The 18717-nt window shown below is 41.1% G+C and overlaps 1 protein-coding gene across 1 annotated transcript in view; it reads right to left on the bottom strand.

Moving 5' to 3' along the window:
- Positions 1–18199, bottom strand: part of LOC138040621 (NLR family CARD domain-containing protein 3-like) — a 21922-nt gene extending 3723 nt beyond the window's left edge. The window contains exons 1-4 of the mRNA XM_068886316.1: positions 18169–18199; positions 17187–17219; positions 16599–16661; positions 1–1645 (exon numbers count right to left, since the gene is read on the bottom strand). The exon at positions 1–1645 is cut by the window's left edge and continues 3723 nt beyond it. Coding sequence (XP_068742417.1) covers positions 1–1645; positions 16599–16661; positions 17187–17219; positions 18169–18199 — 1772 coding nt within the window. The remainder of the gene's footprint in view (positions 1646–16598; positions 16662–17186; positions 17220–18168) is intronic.
- Between the last annotated feature and the right edge of the window lie 518 nt (positions 18200–18717).

The raw sequence follows: 18717 nt of genomic DNA, 5'->3' as shown, positions 1-18717 counted from the left end.
TCACCGATTTCATTGACAGACAAATTCAAGTATGTCAGCGTTGAATTTCTTTCCACTGCTTTAGCCAATGCACCTGCACCCGAGGCACCGATTAGCTGGTCAGACAACTTCAAGTATGTCAGCGTTGAATTGACTTCCATTGCTCTAGCCAGTGCGGAAACACTTGAGGGACCGACTAGATTAGGCCCTCGAGATAAATCACATGTCTGAATTTCAAGAAGCGAACCTAAAGTATGCGCTAATTCTTTGCTAAAGGTACCCTGATCTTTCTCACATTCCTTGAGACAATTCAATGAAACAAATACATAGTCATCGCGTGCATTCTCGTCTGCTAATCGGTTAATTGCACTTGCTATACTTGATATAAGTGCCGTGGCCCTCGTCTCGCACCGTTGAGCCAATACACCACAAGTAAACATAAGCACTTGTTGAAACTCTTTAAAATACCTGGTGTCAGAAACTAAGCTATCGGGGCTAATTTCCTCATCTAGAAGCTGGCAACTGAGATAAAACGCAGCAAAGAACTCCTGAAAGCTCTTGTGTAGAAACCCGTAGCACCTACTTGGTCTTCGTTTGCTGCGTCCCGGCTGAACTGACAGAAATCCCAGTTCAGGTATTAAGTCACTGGTACAATTTCGGAATGCGCTGTGCTCGAAATACATCTCATCGTTGAGCAAGCCATTCAACGCTATACAACCCAGATCCTTTAATTCAGCGTGGTAAAACTCGATTGGGTCTTGGTCCGTTTTTGCTAAATTCTTCTTCTGCATGTACCTCCTCAGCACGCACGCAACTATTTCGAGGAAAAGGAGAGTTCTACCTTTTGGCAAATCTCCTTGGAAGTCTTCGCAAAGGAGGCAAAGAAGTGCTGTATTTAATGGATTTGCAGTTAGTTCCTCAAGGCTTGCATCCGATCGCAGCTTGTCCAAGAGCTTTTTCGCCAGATGCTCCTCGGTTTTGAAATATCTCCAGATAAAATCTTCAGCATCGTTTTCAGTAAATCCTTCGACCTCTAGCAGGGTGTCACAGTACTCCCGTACTTCTATCCCAGCTTCGTGGCGTGCTGTAACCACTAAATGACATTTTGGAAGTATTCTCCCTTGAATAATCTCTTTATAGACGGGTAATTTATGGGTTGGCAACTCATCCAATCCGTCAAGTACCAGCAAGACCTTTGACTGATGGTCCCGAACGAAGCTGAAGAACTTTTCTCTTTCTTCTTTCTTTATGTCTTTCGGTAAAAGCTGGTCATCAATAGCCTCCCGTAAGTCAGAGTTAATGTCTCTACATTTCAACAACAGCAACACTTGGACATCAGGAAATGAATCTCCTGATTTACAGTTCCTGGCCCAGTCGTAAGCAACCTTGTTACAATAGGTTGTCTTTCCCATGCCTGGCTGTCCTTCAATCAAAACCTTTCTGGGTTGCGAACATTCTTCATGTGGTTTAAAGATTTCCAACATGTTAACTGTAGAGTCAGTCTTTGCCCCTCGTTCTTTTTTCCTGCTGACCATTTTTAGCCTGGTAAAAATGTTATCAAGATGGAATCCAAACTCTTCGCACCACGGGAAAGGCGCAAGCCATCCTTCACGGGTTTTGTAGAGTTCTCGAATATCGTCGATAAGGTCAGCTGGACCAAAACCATCTAAAAGAGAGAAACAGTCAATAACTGAAAAAAAAATCGTCGTTGTTCACTCACCCGAAAATATTATATCAGAATAATGCCTACTGTATGCTTATCAGTGAAGTATGAGTCATAACAATATGTAGCGGCGGCAGAAGACTATCTTTCAACTGATATTGAATTGAAGTTTCACGTTCCTTTTGTCTAAATGGTCATACACAAAATGGAATATTTTGCTGGACTACTTTCCTGGTAAGTATATCTAGTTGATGATCCATTCTGCCTTCATCATCATCATCATCATCATCACCATAATAATAATAATAATTTATCGCGTTTTGTCCCAGAGCCCAAAACCCGAGGAGGCAACCTAAAGTCCCCGCGTAAAAAGGGTAAATGTGTAAATTGGTAGATATTGTAGGGGGAATCAATCTCGATTTGCTCGACCGGGCGCGCAGGGTGGTATCGGTATTGCTTAAACGGGTCCGCAAGTGGCACTGGTATTGTTCTACACGACCGAGGTGTTCTAGGAGTCACGAAGTTAAAACTCGCAAGGAGAACCAAAGTGCTGTTTGGGTTAACGATTGAAAAATCAAACACTGAAGCAGATCTGATGCAAATCGAGTTGCCTGGCTCAGAAATTGATTGTGTCCGGACATTAATCAGAAACAGGGGCGACGATTAGTCGGACGCGAATCGAACACAGGGGCGACATGTTCAGCATATAATTCAAACGTATCGCAACTGCCTTTCATATTATCTTAGGCGGCGGGGGCAGATGTAGTGAAAAATATTACTAGTAATAATAATAATTAACGATATTTACCCAGGAAGCTCCACTCACCCAAAAGTGTTTTTCAGGGAAGTCCTGCATGCCATTGAATTGGAATTTAAAAATGTTGGTTTTTGAGGAGAAAGGAAAACCAGAGAACCCAGAGGAAAACCTCTCAGAGCAGAGTAGAGAACCAACAGAACAAACTTTACACACATATGGCCACGAGTCCCAAATCGAACCCGGGCCACATTGGCGCCATCCTTGCTCACAAATAAGGTAGCTTATGGAAGCCTTTGAGGAGCATTTAAAGAGGCTGGTTCCGGCTGACGGGCATGGCCACTACTGCTGTAGTGCTTGCAAAACAGGCTACTATTTTTATATTTAGCGATGATTTTTCTTGTTATGTTTCAAACACTTATGTCCAGAAATGCACACGATGACAAAAATAGGTCCGCAATGCGTACTTGGGGTCTTATGCTTAGTTTAACTCCATTCAGCGCACCATGCGTCCATGCGTGATTGGTTGAAAATTTGCCACAATGCAGCAGTGAAATGGGTTTCTTCAGTATGCTTCAAATTTCAGGCCCTGTTTAGAATTTTACATCAATGACCTGCCGCTAATCTTTCTCTTATTGCAATTTGCACACTTTAGACAACTTTTGGTGCACACTACAGCATCTCTATCAGCTATTTACTAGTAACAGAAGCACTAGAATGGCTAAAAAACAAGCATGACACTGTCATTTATTCATACGATCTTATAAATGATCAAGAGAATGCTGAAATTCAACTAGAATTCTAAGATGAATCATCAGTAGATGTTCAATAATCAAGTGCCCTCAGAGCTTGGTGCAAATTTCCAAACTACTGGAAATCACAGTCCATCAGCAATAACAATGTATAAACAGGCAAGAGGAATATCTGATGACCAATTACGTGAATCAGTTAGATCATTAAATAATTAAAAATGCAATGCAAAGCTTTCAACAGGGTGCTTTCATGGACTAGAAATAAATGAAAACCTCAACAGCCTGATGTCACAAAATGTTGAACCAGTTTATTTATTTATAACTGGAGGTCAGGTAGTGCTGGGAAAAGCCATTTGATCAAAACAATTTACCACACTGTAGTAAAAATCTATAGACATGCTCCAATGAATCCTGAGAATGCAACAGAGTTACTAGCAGCATCTACTGGAGTAGCAGTAATAAACATTGATGGTACACACAGCATTCGCAATACCTAAAAATACAGGTGATGATGTGGGGGAAAATCCAGGTCCTACAATATTTGATATCATTGATCTAGCAACCACTGTGTCCACTGACTCTAGCCAAGGAAATGAAGCAATCTTTGGTGTGAATGCTGGTAAGCAATGTGTAGCAATGTCACTTACTGCTATTATATACCATCAAATACAACATAATTCTACTTTGAACAATTCTACTTTGATAACTCTACTTTGAACACCAGCTAACAGCAAATAGTCATTTGTTCGCTCAGAACATCTTACGGAACTGTATAGATTATTTCCAATAACCAAAATATTGTTCAAAGTAGAGTTATCAAAGTAGAATTGTTCAACGTAGAATTATCTTGTATTTAATGGTATATAATAGCAGTAAGTGACATTGCTACACATTGCATGCCAGCATTCACACCAAAGATTGCTTCATTTCGTTGACTAGAGTCAGCGGACACAAAGGTTGTTGGATCAATGATATCAAATATTGTAGAACCTGGATTTTCCTCCATATCAATCATTTGCTTGCCTTGTAAGCAATGGGATGTAAACATTGTAGCACATCATTTGTGTAAACCAAAACATCACCTCCTTACACGACTTGTAATGTCCAACAACTTGTTTTAATGTTGGCAAGTAAAACACATTTAAGCGAAACATCATAAGCATCGTATTCCAAAATCGCCCTCGCACACGTGAAAATGCATCCTTGGCTTTCACAAAATTGTTGTGACAGCCGATCCTTGACCGCTGTTGACCGGTACTGTTCGATCGTTGTTCCCATGCTGGCGGCTAGTAGCAGACAGCAGTAAGAGTACGAAATATACTATTCTTTGAGAGTGCAAAACTCTTATTCAATGCAATTATTTTTTAGAGTACAATAACTCTTTCAGTTTGGGGTGTAACCCACACCGACATTTCAAGCCGATAAATACTGGTTTGTGATAGCTTGTGAGATACTTCTGAGGTATGTGGTGCAACGCACACTGGATTTCAAGCCAATGAATGTGGGCTTGCGAAAGCGTCTTGGCTTCAGTGCAATCCGCACTAAACACAAGCCGAGTCTAGATATGTTGGCTTGCGTGAGTAAACAACTCCCGTATCGATAACGCCGAGAAAATTCCACTCAGCGACGTCACCTGGATGAAATAACAAAGAACAAACAAGCCAGGAAAGTGTAGTTAATTTTTGAAATGAAAGAAAGAAAGAAAACCAATCTGAAACAGCACGAAAGATCAATTTTGAAAAAGAAATAACTTACCTTGAACAACTACAACTAATTTGCGACGGAAATCTCTTCAATCTTTTCCCAAAACAGGGAAAACGGCAAACGACGAACGCCAGAAGCAAAATGGCCGACACTTGACAAACAATGTCTACCAATTACTAGTACCCAGTCTACAAGCCAGACTGTCACGTGTGTTCTCGTCCTCAAAGTGACAAACTGACAAATTCTGCCTCTGACTTAGGGGTCTTTATGCATAATGCATAAGACCCCAAAAATGGCAGATTTGGCGAAAGAGCTGCACGATTGACAATCTTGGCAAAATTAGCGATTTTGGCGATATTTTGCCACACGGGTGAACATTGGCGATTTTGGCAATTTTGACAAATTCGGCAATTTTGGCGATGTTTTGTCAATTTCGTCAAATTAGTTCATCCATTGGTATTTACACCTCTTGGGTGAACATTGGCGTTTGGACAAAATCGGCAATTTTGGCGATGTTTTACCAATTTCGTCAAATTACTTCATCCATTGGTATTTATACTACGCGGGTGAACATTGGCGATTTCGACAAATTCGGCAATTACAGCGGTCATTTTACGGTTCGGTTAACTACACTTTTCACGAATGCCCATAAACCATTTTCGTTCATCAGCGTCACAAATTCTTGCTGATTTTGGGGCTCATTTGTCGCAATTCAAGCACGCTTCCAACAGACTTGTTTATTTTCGTCTTTCACCCACTTATTTTCCGGTGCGCCCGTCAAATGACATGACAATTAGAGAAGGCTTTTCAGCTTTGCTTTCCCTCTCATCTAACACACTCGCGGCTTCCGCTTCTCCACTTTTCATACAGACATAATTTCTTCAAAGAAACGTGAAGTGAAAATAAAAAATGGGTGAATAAATCACAAGAGAAAAAAGAAACCTATCGGTGAAATCAACGGCTTCACCGAATACCCTGCCAAGTCAAAGCTTTACACTAAATTGGGTGGATACGCGGGTACGCAGATACGCATTGGAGACGCCGAGCTTTGTGGATACGCAGTATTTCTCCCGTCTGAGGCGCCAAACAAAAAGAGCGAGGGACATTGATGTATATGTATTTCTCGTTCATAAAGCACGATGATCGAGCACAAACAATGATGTTTCTTAAAGCGTGATCAATCTCCTTGTTGATATGTATCTCTCGTTCTTATAGCGCGTTGATCAAATCATTTTACAATTCGGTTAATTAACTTTCATTTTACGGTTCGGTTAACTGCAGGAAATACCACTCGCTTCCTGATTAAGCCTAAGCGCTCGTTTTACTTTCATTTAGCGGTTCGGTTAACTACACTTTTCACGAGATCGCCCTTGCACAATTTTCATTCATCGACTACGGGATTGCGCACCGCGGTGACAGTTCATTATAACCATATGTCAAAAGTGTAAGCGCTCCTTTAAATGATTAGGCTTAAGCACTGTCGTAAAATTTTAGCTTTCATTTTGCGGTTCGAAGAAAGCACTCGTTGGACAAGAAATGTGCGAATTCAACACAAACGTCCAATCGTCCAACTACTTGAGGTTGACCATTGTTTCTGGGAAGCCAAAAATTCACTCTCCTAGACGAGGTTATTTATCACCAGGTAATTCTATCGTTTTGGAAAAAGAGACTGCTTTATTATTCATCAGCGTCATAACTTGCTGATTTTGGGGATAATTCGTCGAAATTCAAGCACGCTTCCATTACACCTCTTTATTTTCGTGTTTCACCAGTTATTTTCCGGTGTTGCTGTTAAATGACACGACGATTTGAATAGGCTTTTCAGCTTTGTTTTCCCTCTCACCTAACACACCGGCGGCTTTCGCTTCTCCACTTTACATCCGCTTGAATTTTTCAAAGAAAAGCGGAGTGAAAATAAAAAAAAATGCGTGAATAACTTACAAGAGAAGAAAGAGGCTATCCTTGAAATCAACACACACAGACTAGCCGATATAATCTACACATTGACAATCAGCAACATTAACAACATCTAGGTTCGCTCAAAAACTATGTCCCCATTAACCCTTTTACCGCCATAAATGCAGATTGACATTTTTAGATTTTACTCTGTTTGGTGAGGTCAACCATTGTTCTGCAAAGCCAAAAATTCCCTCTCCTAGACGAGGTTATTTATCACCAGGTAATTCTATCGTTTTGGAAAAAGAGACTACTTCATTATTCATCAGCGTCACAAATTCTTGCTGATTTTGGGGATAATTTGACGAAATTCAAGCACGCTTCCATTAGACCTGTTTATTTTCGTGTTTCACTTAGTTATTTTCCGGTGTGGCTGTTAAATGACACGATGATTTGAATAGGCTTTTCAGCTTTGTTTTCCCTCTCTGTCTCACCTAACACACCGGCGGCTTTCGCTTCTCTTTACATCCGCTTTATTTTTTAAAAGAAAAGGGGAGTGAAAATAAAAAAAATTGCGTGAATAACTTACAAGAGAAGAAAGAGGCTATCGGTGAAATCAACACACACAGACTATCCGATGTAATCTACATATTGACAATCAGCAAAATTAACAACATCTAGGTTCGCTCAAAAGAAATGTCCTCATTAACGCTTTCACCGCCACAAATGTAGATTGACACTTACAGATTTTACTCTGTTTCGTGAGGTTGACCACGATGGCCGCACACAGAGATGAATTTGCCTCGCGAGGCCAAAAATATCAAACATCTTTGATTTTATCCTCACGGTCTCGCCAGGCGTATTTCCAGCGTGTTGCGCACGAAAATTTTTTTCTCCCCACACACGTGAGTGTGATATCTCCACTTATGTCCACGGCGTAAGTGTCCACATCGTTCCGGTTGCGGGTTGCAATTTAACCTGCTGTATTAATTAACAATTAGACCCATAGCCCTTGCAGGCTATGGGCTAATAGCCTTTCAGGCGAAGCCGAATGGACTATTGACCCCGTGGCCCTTGAGGGCGAAGGGTCTAATTGTTTTATTATTACCCAACTAGTCAGACAGAAAAGGCAATAATAAATTAGCAAATGCAAGTTAAAGAAATATTTACTTGGGAATAAAACGAAGTAAAGCGTCACCTTTTCGCTACTCGAAGACTATTAATAATAGTCCTCTAGTAGTGATTAGGCCTAAACCCTCGTTAACATTTTAGCTTACAATTTACGGTTTGGCTAACTACACTTTGCACGAGATTGTGTGAAGCAAATAGGACTCGTTCATTGATTAAGCCTAAGCGCTCGTTTCAGTGATTAGGCCTAAGCACGCTTTTAACATTGCGTACGCGTACCGCGTAGTCAGCTGACATACCTCGCCATCTTGAATTTAATTCTTTCTGCGTACCGCGTACTGCGTAGCCAGCTACTTAAGATACTTAGCAACCTTGACTTTATTTTTTCCGCGTACCGCGTGGCCAGCCCTTTACAGTAACGGCCTCGATGTGGCGGGGTAAACTGCAGCTGCTCCAAGATAAAAAATAGTTTTCTACTGTTCAAATGCTTTTGGCCTACTTAAGCCCGCCGCACACGGTGAGGAAACAGCTGAGCATACTCCATCGCGAGGCGGTTTGCTCATCCGTTTCCTCATGTTTGCGGGAAAATTTTGGTGAGAAATTCGCCTTGCGAGGCCGAGAGAATAAAATCAAAGATGTTTGATATTTTTGGCCTCGCAAGGCATATTGCTCACTGCACCTCCTAAATCCACAACATTTTGACCACTGTGATGGCGAATATCGTTGTCGATAAGAGTACAGACAGCGCTGAACCACTTTCGATTTGTTAAGTTGATATGTATCTCTCGTTCTTATAGCGCGTTCAACGAATCATTTTACAATTCGTTTAACTTTCATTCGCAATAGCACTCGATTTCTGAATAAGACTGAGCGCTCGATTCAGTGATTAGGCCTAATTAAGCACTGGCAGCTTCTGCAGGTACTGTACCGGAGCATAAGCACTCTCGTAAAATTTTAGCTTTCATTTTGTGGTTAACTACACGTTTTACGAGATCGTGTGAGGAAGAAAGCACTCGTTTACTGATTAAGCCTAAGCGCTGGTTTTCGTGGTTAGTCCTAAGCACTCTCGTAAAATCCTAGCTTACATTTTGTAGTTCGGTTAAGAACACTATTATTAGGCCTAAGCACTCTCGTAAAATTTTAGCTTTCATTTTGCGGTTCGGTTAACTACACTTTTCACGAGATCGTCTTGCCCTTGGACAATTTTCATTCATCGACTACGGGATTGCGGACCGCGGTGGCAGTTCATTATAGCAATATTTCAAAAGTGTAAGCGCTTGTTTCAGTGATTAGGCCTAAGCACTATTGTAAAATTTTAGCTTTCACTTTACGGTTTGAAGAAAGCACACGTTTACTGATTACGCCTAAGCGCTCATTTCAGTGATTAGGCTTTAGCACTCTCGTAATCGGTGAAATCAACACACACAGACTATCCGATGTAATCTACATATTGACAATCAGCAAAATTAACAACATCTAGGTTCGCTCAAAAGAAATGTCCCCATTAACGCTTTCACCGCCACAAATGTAGATTGACACTTATAGATTTTACTCTGTTTCGTGAGGTTGACCACGATGGCCGCACACAGAGAGGAATTTGCCTCGCGAGGCCAAAAATATCAAACATCTTTGATTTTATCCTCACGGCCTCGCCAGGCGTATTTCCAGCGTATTGCGCACCCAAATTTTTTTCTCCCCACACACGTGAGTGTGATATCTCCACTTATGTCCACGGCGTAAGTGTCCACATCGTTCCGGTTGCAGGTTGCAATTTAACCTGCTGTATTAATTAACAATAAGACCCATAGCCCTTGCAGGCTATGGGCTAATAACCTTTCAGGCTAAGCCGAATGGGCTATTGACCCCGTGGCCCTTGAGGGCGAAGGGTCTAATTGTTTTATTATGACCCAACTAGTCAGACAGAAAAGGCAATAATAAATTAGCAAATGCAAGTTAAAGAAATATTTACTTGGGAATAAAACGAAGTAAAGCGTCACCTTTTCGCTACTCGAAGACTATTAATAATAGTCCTCTAGTAGTGATTAGGCCTAAACCCTCGTTAACATTTTAGCTTACAATTTACGGTTTGGCTAACTACACTTTGCACGAGATTGTGTGAAGCAAATAGGACTCGTTCATTGATTAAGCCTAAGCGCTCGTTTCAGTGATTAGGCCTAAGCACGCTTTTAACATTGCGTACGCGTACCGCGTAGTCAGCTAACATACCTCGCCATCTTGAATTTAATTCTTTCTGCGTACCGCGTACTGCGTAGCCAGCTACTTAAGATACTTAGCAACCTTGACTTTATTTTTTCCGCGTACCGCGTGGCCAGCCCTTTACAGTAACGGCCTCGATGTGGCGGGGTAAACTGCAGCTGCTCCAAGATAAAAAATAATTTTCTACTGTTCAAATGCTTTTGGCCTACTTAAGCCCGCCGCACACGGTGAGGAAACAGCTGAGCATACTCCATCGCGAGGCGGTTTGCTCATCCGTTTCCTCATGTTTGCGGGAAAATTTTGGTGAGAAATTCGCCTTGCGAGGCCGAGAGAATAAAATCAAAGATGTTTGATATTTTTGGCCTCGCAAGGCATATTGCTCACTGCACCTCCTAAATCCACAACATTTTGACCACTGTGATGGAGAATATCGTTGTCGATAAGAGTACAGACAACGCTGAACCACTTTCGATTTGTTAAGTTGATATGTATCTCTCGTTCTTATAGCGCGTTCAACGAATCATTTTACAATTCGGTTAACTTTCATTCGCAATAGCACTCGATTTCTGAATAAGACTAAGCGCTCGATTCAGTGATTAGGCCTAATTAAGCACTGGCAGCTTCTGCAGGTACTGTACCGGAGCATAAGCACTCTCGTAAAATTTTAGCTTTCATTTTGTGGTTAACTACACTTTTACGAGATCGTGTGAGGAAGAAAGCACTCGTTTACTGATTAAGCCTAAGCGCTGGTTTTCGTGGTTAGTCCTAAGCACTCTCGTAAAATCCTAGCTTACATTTTGTAGTTCGGTTAAGAACACTATTATTAGGCCTAAGCACTCTCGTAAAATTTTAGCTTTCATTTTGCGGTTCGGTTAACTACACTTTTCACGAGATCGTCTTGCCCTTGGACAATTTTCATTCATCGACTACGGGATTGCGGACCGCGGTGGCAGTTCATTATAGCAATATTTCAAAAGTGTAAGCGCTTGTTTCAGTGATTAGGCCTAAGCACTATTGTAAAATTTTAGCTTTCACTTTACGGTTTGAAGAAAGCACACGTTTACTGATTACGCCTAAGCGCTCATTTCAGTGATTAGGCTTTAGCACTCTCGTAAAATTGTAACTTTCATTTTGCGGTTCGGTTAACTACACTTTTCAAGAGATCGTCTTGCCCTTGAACAATTTTCAGTCATCGACTACGGGATTGTGGACCGCGTTGGCAGTTCATTATACTGCTTGCGGCAACACATCGGATTGTTGTTTGTTAGTTTGCGTTTTTGTTTTCTTTCAGTGTCATAAAAGTGGACAAGAAATGTGCGAATTCAACACAAAGGTTGACTATTGTTTCTGCAAAGTCAAAAATTCACTCTCGTAGACGAGGTTACTTTTTTTAGTCTTTAATATCACCACGTAATTCTAGCTTTCATTTTGTGGTTTGCATAACGTACAACAATTTTCACTAGGTAGTGTGAAGAAGAAAGCACTCGTTTACTGTTTAAGCCTAAGCACTCGCTTCAGTGATTAGGCCTAAGCACTCTCATAAAATTTTAGCTTTCAGGTTCGGTCAACTACACTCTCCACGAGATCGTCTTGCCCTTGATTGCGGGGGGTAGTTTCTAAAGAAACTATGGTGCTGCGTCGGTGGGGAGGTAATGTACAAAAATTTTGTTTTATCAACGGAGTTGATAATGTAAACTGACCACCGTACAGAGAATCTCTATACGGTGTCCAATTTACATTATCAACTCCGTTGATAAAACCAAATTTTTGTATGCGGGATTGCGGCCGCGGTGGCAGTTCATTATAGCGAGATTACCAAATTAAATGAAGAATTAGTAACTGGACTTTTAGAAATCAACTCCTTATAAACCCTAGTAAAACTCTTTTAATTATCTTTGGCACCAGAGCGATGGTCCGGAAAGTAGAGGATTTTCGTCTAAATTTGTTGGGAAAAGAAATTACACCGGCTACCGTTGCTAAGGATCTGGGAGTTGTCCTGGACCCCTGCTTGACATATAACGATCACATAGCTTCAACAGTGTCCGTTTGCATGGTGCGCCTAGGCCAGATTAATCGAGTTAAACATGCTTTTAACCCAACCACCTTAACTATTATAGTTAATGCCTTAGTTTTTAGCAAGCTATATTATTGTTGTAATGTTTAGAGCAACACCTCTGAGTACAACTTAAGTAAGATCCAGGCTGTGCAGAATTTCGCGGCTCGTACCGTTAGCAACTCAAGGAAATACGACCATATTTCCCCTATCCTTAAGTGGCTACCTGTAAGACAGCAGTTGTATTATCGTCACGCAATAATGGCCTTCAAATGTATGTCAGGGTACGCTCCAGCCTCTTTATTTTCTAAATATATTCAAAGAGCCATGATCACAAGGCGTACAACGAGGAACTCCCAGATGTTAAATATGCCTTTGAACTTTCCACTTCAGGACAGTCAAACTCTGGAACTCACTAGATTCGACTCTTAAGTTGAAACCAACACTACAAGACTTCAAACGTTGCCTGAGGAGAAGCCTTCTCTCGAATTTTTTAGTGACTTAATTGCTCCACTTTTGTTTTTATTTCATTAATTAATTAATAATTAATCGGTTCGATTATGTCATTTACTAGTTAATTAGTTAATTAATTTACTTGTATACAGCATTAGTTATCCCTTGACTTTATTCTGAAAAGCCCATTTGGGACGAATAAAGTATTTATGTATGTATGTATGTATGTATGTACTCAGACGACGAACGAGGAGACTTGGGGCTCAGTTAGCAGTTACACTACAGTGACTTAACACGACGTATATGTCAATTTCGTAAGATGGCGTCTAAAAGAACGCTTCGGTATTTCCGGCGGATCACAATTCAGGAAATGTTTATCGTCTTGTGGAGAATTTTAATTTTGCAACTTCTGTTCTGCTGGGTGTCGACATTCTTCTACAGTTGTGGTAAAAGGATTTCAATTTCGACTGATGGCAAGATTCGTGAAAAGCTACTATAAAATTCACAGGCACGACATGCATCTTCACGCAATGCTTACTTTCAAGTAATGGATCATACGACAAGGACATATTTTGTGCGTGGTTTATTGAATCTAATTCCTTGCAAGCGGACATTGGTAAGATTCACATAACTGCTTTGAAACTCTTAGTACCCGTTGGTGAAGTCATTCTTACACTTACATGAATTGTCAGAGTACAAGGCAGTTACAGGGGCACCCAACGTCAATTTTCGGAAAATATCTGTTCGGAAGACGATTTGAGATCTAGAATTTTCGGAACGTTTCTTGTAAAATTTCTCGCTTGACTGCCTCTCCTAGGATTTTCGAACATCTGAAAAATGGTATAATCGCCGATTTTTAACGGATTTTTACCCTGAAAAAGGTCACCTAGAATTTTCGGGAGCCTTTTTTCTGGCTGAAATTTTCGAAAAGCCAAGTTTTGATACCCAAGGCTGCTGCCTAAGAAAATTTTAAAGGGGCCCTCAGAGCTAAACGCTGAGAACTTAGGAGCCCAACATATGAAGTGAAAGGCGTTGCTGTGAAAAATTAAGGAGCCCACAGCTATTCTTTGGGAGCCCCAGGCTACCGGACTCCTGTTAGGCAACAGCCTTGATCCCTATAATTTTCGGACCACTAGACTTTCACCTAGGAAATCCGAACAGATGAAACATTTTAGGGGATAAAAATATGCCTATATCTACCGTTTAATTACTACAATACGTTGAACAATGCTATGTTTAAGTGGTCAGTGAACTATATTCTCGTTGGGTGTCCCTGGCAGTTATATATGCCAGTAATTAAATTGTTCCAGCTCAGTCACAAATGACAACCTTGCCATGACTTTGTTATTTGGAGCCACGTCCCGTTGCCATATCTCCCTATTTTGCCAAATTCCTCTTTCCCTTGTTCTTCATGCTGGTTGTTAATTTTCTAAAATCATTAAAATTCAAGAAATGAACTTTTGTAATTTGAGGTCAAACATTTGAAACAGCACTGGAGATCGAATTCTTCTTTCATTAATTTTGTTCGCCACATTCGCCAACTTTTATGGGCCCCCTCATTGCTTCATTCCTTTGTGCTTTGCCTCGTTGGCGATTGTGGCAAAATTGTCATTTTCGCCATATTTGCCAAATTCGCCGCTTTCGCCAACTTTTATGGGGCCCCTATACTGCTTTGTGCTTTGCCTCGTTGGCGATTGTGGCAAAATTGTCATTTTCGCCATATTTGCCAAATTCGCCGTTTTCGCCAACTTTTATGGGGCCGCTATACTGCTTTGTGCTTTGCCTCGTTGGCGATTGTGGCAAAATTGTCATTTTCGCCATATTTGCCAAATTCGCCGCTTTCGCCAACTTTTATGGGCCCCCTTCACTGCTTTGTGTTTTGCCTCGTTGGCGATTGTGGCAAAATTGTCATTTTCGCCATATTTGCCAAATTCGCCGTTTTCGCCAACTTTTATGGGGCCCCTATACTGCTTTGTGCTTTGCCTCGTTGGCGATTGTGGCAAAATTGTCATTTTCGCCATATTTGCCAAATTCGCCGCTTTCGCCAACTTTTATGGGCCCCCTTCACTGCTTTGTGTTTTGCCTCGATGGCGATTGTGGCAAAATGGTCATTTTCGCCATATTTGCCAAATTCGCCGTTTTGGCCAACTTTTATGGCGCCCCTATACTGCTTTGTGCTTTGCCTCGTTGGCGATCGTGGCAAAATTGTCATTTTCGCCATATTTGTCAAATTTGCCGCTTTCGCCAACTTTTATGGGCCCCCTTCACTGCTTTCTCTTTTTCCTCGTTGGCGATTGTGGCAAAATCGTCATTTTCGCCATATTTGCCAAATTCGCTGCTTTCGCCAACTTTTATGGGGCCCCTTGACTGCTTTGTGTTTTACCTCGTTGGCGATTGTGGCAAAATTGTCATTTTCGCCATATTTGCCGAATTCGCCGTTTTCGCCAACTTTTATGGGGCCGCTATACTGCTTTGTGCCTTGCCACGTTGGCGACTGTGGCATACTCGTCATTTTCGCCTTATTTGCCAAATTCGCCGCTTTCGCCAACATTTATGGGCCCCCTTCACTGCTTTCTCTTTTTCCTCGTTGGCGATTGTGGCTAAATGGTCATTTTCGCCATCTTGGCCAAATCCTCTGAATTCGCCAACTTTTATGGGGCCCCTTCACTGCTTTGTGCTTTGCCTCGTTGGCGATTGTGGCAAAATTGTCATTTTCGCCATATTTGCCAAATTCGCCAACATTATCCCTATTTTGCAATTTTTGTTGTTGTGTGCATTTCTGGACATATCTCGTTTCAAAAGCAGTTTGTTTCAAATGGAGTCGTCTTGTTATGACCATGATGGATAGAAATACATTTCAAGCGTCGTTTAACTGACTCTACGGAATAACTTCGTTTCCATCGCGAGCAGTCTGAATGTCACTTGGGGGGTGGGGGGTAGACAACGCGATGGAGGCACGAATTTAGTTACGCATGCTGTTTGTAACCCAGCGTTACCTAATCAGAGACTTTAATTGCACTTTCGCTTGGTTGATGCATCACGTATCTCGTTTGGTTTGTTGTTGTACTTTATGCATTATGCTTCGTGTTACCAAAAAAACCCGAAGAAAAACTACAAAGCACAAGGTTTGTTCCCCTAGTGTACTTAGTTACCCAAGCTGTTTACAGCCCAGCGTTATCTGATCGAGATTTCAATACAACTTTCGCTTGCTTAACAACACTTGTCTCTTGTGTAATTCTAAGAGTTGAAGAGAATCATCGCAAATTACGTCACACTTATATTACAAAAGCGAAATTAAGCCGTTGATCTACGGCTAAATTTTTGCTAGTGTAATAATTTTTCCCTATGTATTTGTTATAATAGTAGAATGCCGGGATTTGTTGCAAAAGTCGCTGTTGTCTTTAAAAGACCGTCAACCTTCGGCATCAATTTCAGTGAATGCACACCTCGCATCTAGTCAAGTTTATTTTATCAAAATTGTTCCCCCACGGGTGAATTGGTCTGTTTACCCGTTTGAATTTTGATTCTTTTAATAAAAATCGCTTAGTGCTAATTACCGCCCGCCCTGTCTGCATTCTTTATGCTAAAAAATTGTATCGTGAATCCCAAATATGTTTTTTTTCTTTTAACCTGATGCAATTTTCTTACGCTTTTTGTCATCTGTGTTTTCGGCAGCTGGAATAAAAACAAGAAAAAAGGAAGAAAGAAAAAAGCTTCCATATCGATCGAGTACGACTTAAACGCGACACCTCTAAATTTAACTGGAACCTACACGCATGCGTTTAGCCAGTCGGTCACCTCGTCTAAAATATGCAAACCCTGTGGACACTCACTCTCACACGATGATGGCTAAGGGCAGTAGACACCAAAAAGTGAGAGACTGTTCCACATGGCACCTGCCCACTGTCATCATCTTGTTGGCACTGTCCTACACGCACCAGACGTTTAAGGCCACAATTTGGCAGTATTTCCGTTCGAAGTTTATACTTGCCAGCCTACCTTCGATCCCTCCCAAGTTGTCTTTTGTGTCTCCCTCTTCGCTCTTCCACTGGGTGAGCATTTCTTAAAGAGAGGAAAAATAATTGAGAAGGTTCAAACCAGTTTCAAAACTTTCAAGAAACTGCACCAATCTGCAAATGTAAGGATAGCCTGTGTAACACGTTATTACCACGAATCTTTGCTTGACAGTTGACAAAATGTGATACATATTGTGATGCAACGGCAGGGGTGCAATCTCGTTCCCAGAGGCTTCGTTCCCTTGTCCAGCCGCTCGAGAGACGAGCGACTCTGGAATAATCTGTTTCGAATGACAAGATTCTAGATAATAAAACTAAATGAGCCAGGCAGTTCATTGATGCCAGCACTTAGCTCTGTTTTCTGTAGAGTAACAAGGGGTATCACTGATCCTCTTTAATTTAGGTTTTTTAATTCTGAATTCTGCTACTCAATCCACCCTATTAAGTGATCACATATCTGCAGCCATGTACAGTGTAGCATGTAGAAGTGAGATGCTTAGTTCGTCAGCTGTTTCTACAATGTAAAAACCACAATGTATGATGGTTGTTTTATTAAAATTAATTAACACACCTTTCACTTCTCCGACTTCTGACTTCACCATTTCTGGATTAAAACAAGAAACAATAATTATTGTTTTATTGGTTTGGTTCACCGTTAAAGTGTCTCTCTAACACAAGACTACAATGGACAGTGAATGGGGCCCTTTTCAGCAGTTGTGAAATTGGGGCGGGGGAAGGGTTCAGTTGAGGGATAAATGGGTTAACTTTAATGTCCACTCATCTCGGTACGAACTCTTTCCCTCCTCAGTGACACTGATAGATTTTACTCTAACACCAGACAACTTTACTTTTATATTATCAATGGGAGCCATTCAAGGGTTAGAGGGTTTAAAGTAGGTATTGAATAATCATTAGTGCCAGCTTTTTTCTTCCTTTCTGTACAGTTTTTTTTTCTATTCTGTACAGTCATTTGTTTCAGTGCCACACAAGTTGTCTTTTGTGTCTCCCTCTTCCCTCTTCACTGGGTGAACATTTCTTAAAGAGAGGGAAAATAATTGAGAAGGTTCAAACCAGTTTCAAAACTTTCAAGAAACTGCACCAATCTGCAAATGTAAGGATAGCCTCTATAACACGTTATCACCACGAATCTTTGCTTGACAAAATGTGATACATATTGTGATGCAACGGCAGGGGTGCAATCTCCTTCCCAGAGTCTTCGTTCCCTTGTCCAGCGGCTCGAGAAACGAGCAACTCTGGGATGATCTGTTTCGAAGGACAAGATTCTAGATAATAAAACTAAATGAGCCAGGCAGTTCATTGATGCCAGCACTTAGCTCTGTTTTCTGTAGAGTAACAAGGGGTATCACTGATCCTCTTTAATTTAGGTTTTTTAATTCTGAATGCTGCTACTCAATCCACCCTATTAAGTGATCACATATCTGCAGCCATGTACAGTGTAGCATGTAGAAGTGAGATGCTTAGTTCGTCAGCTGTTTCTACAATGTAAAAATCACAATGTATGATGGTTGCTTTATTAAAATTAATTAACACACCTTTCACTTCTCCGACTTCTGACTTCACCATTTCTGGATTAAAACAAGAAACAATAATTATTGTGTTTTATTGGTTTGGTTCACCTTAAAGTGTCTCTCTAACACAAGACTACAATGGACAGTGAATGGGGCCCTTTTCAACAGTTGTGAAATTGGGGGGTCAGTTGAGGGGTAAATTTAAATGGGTTAAGGTCCACTCATCTCAGCTCTAACTCTTTCCCTCCTCAGTGACACTGAGAGATATTACCCTAGAGCGGATTTCAATCGAGTGTCGTAAAACCAAAACCAAAGTAATCACTTTGGCCAATCAAAAAGGACGGAGACAATCCAGTAAACCAATCAAAACTCGAAGCAATTACACGCAGCCGACACAAAGCGCGAGAAAATGTGTACGCGCGAGCCACAATTGGTTTTGGTTTGACTTCTGATTGGTTGAAAAGAGGTTGCAAGAACTTTGCACCAATCACATTTATGCATTATGCTTCGTGTTACCAAAAAAACCCGAAGAAAAACTACAAGGCACAAGGTTTGTTCCCCTAGTGTATTTAG

The sequence above is a fragment of the Montipora capricornis genome, chromosome 3 (assembly GCF_036669925.1).
Source record: "Montipora capricornis isolate CH-2021 chromosome 3, ASM3666992v2, whole genome shotgun sequence".
Classification (NCBI taxonomy): Eukaryota; Metazoa; Cnidaria; class Anthozoa; order Scleractinia; family Acroporidae; genus Montipora; species Montipora capricornis.
Note: the sequence above shows the minus strand (reverse complement) of the source record. Positions and strands in the feature narration are given on the sequence as shown.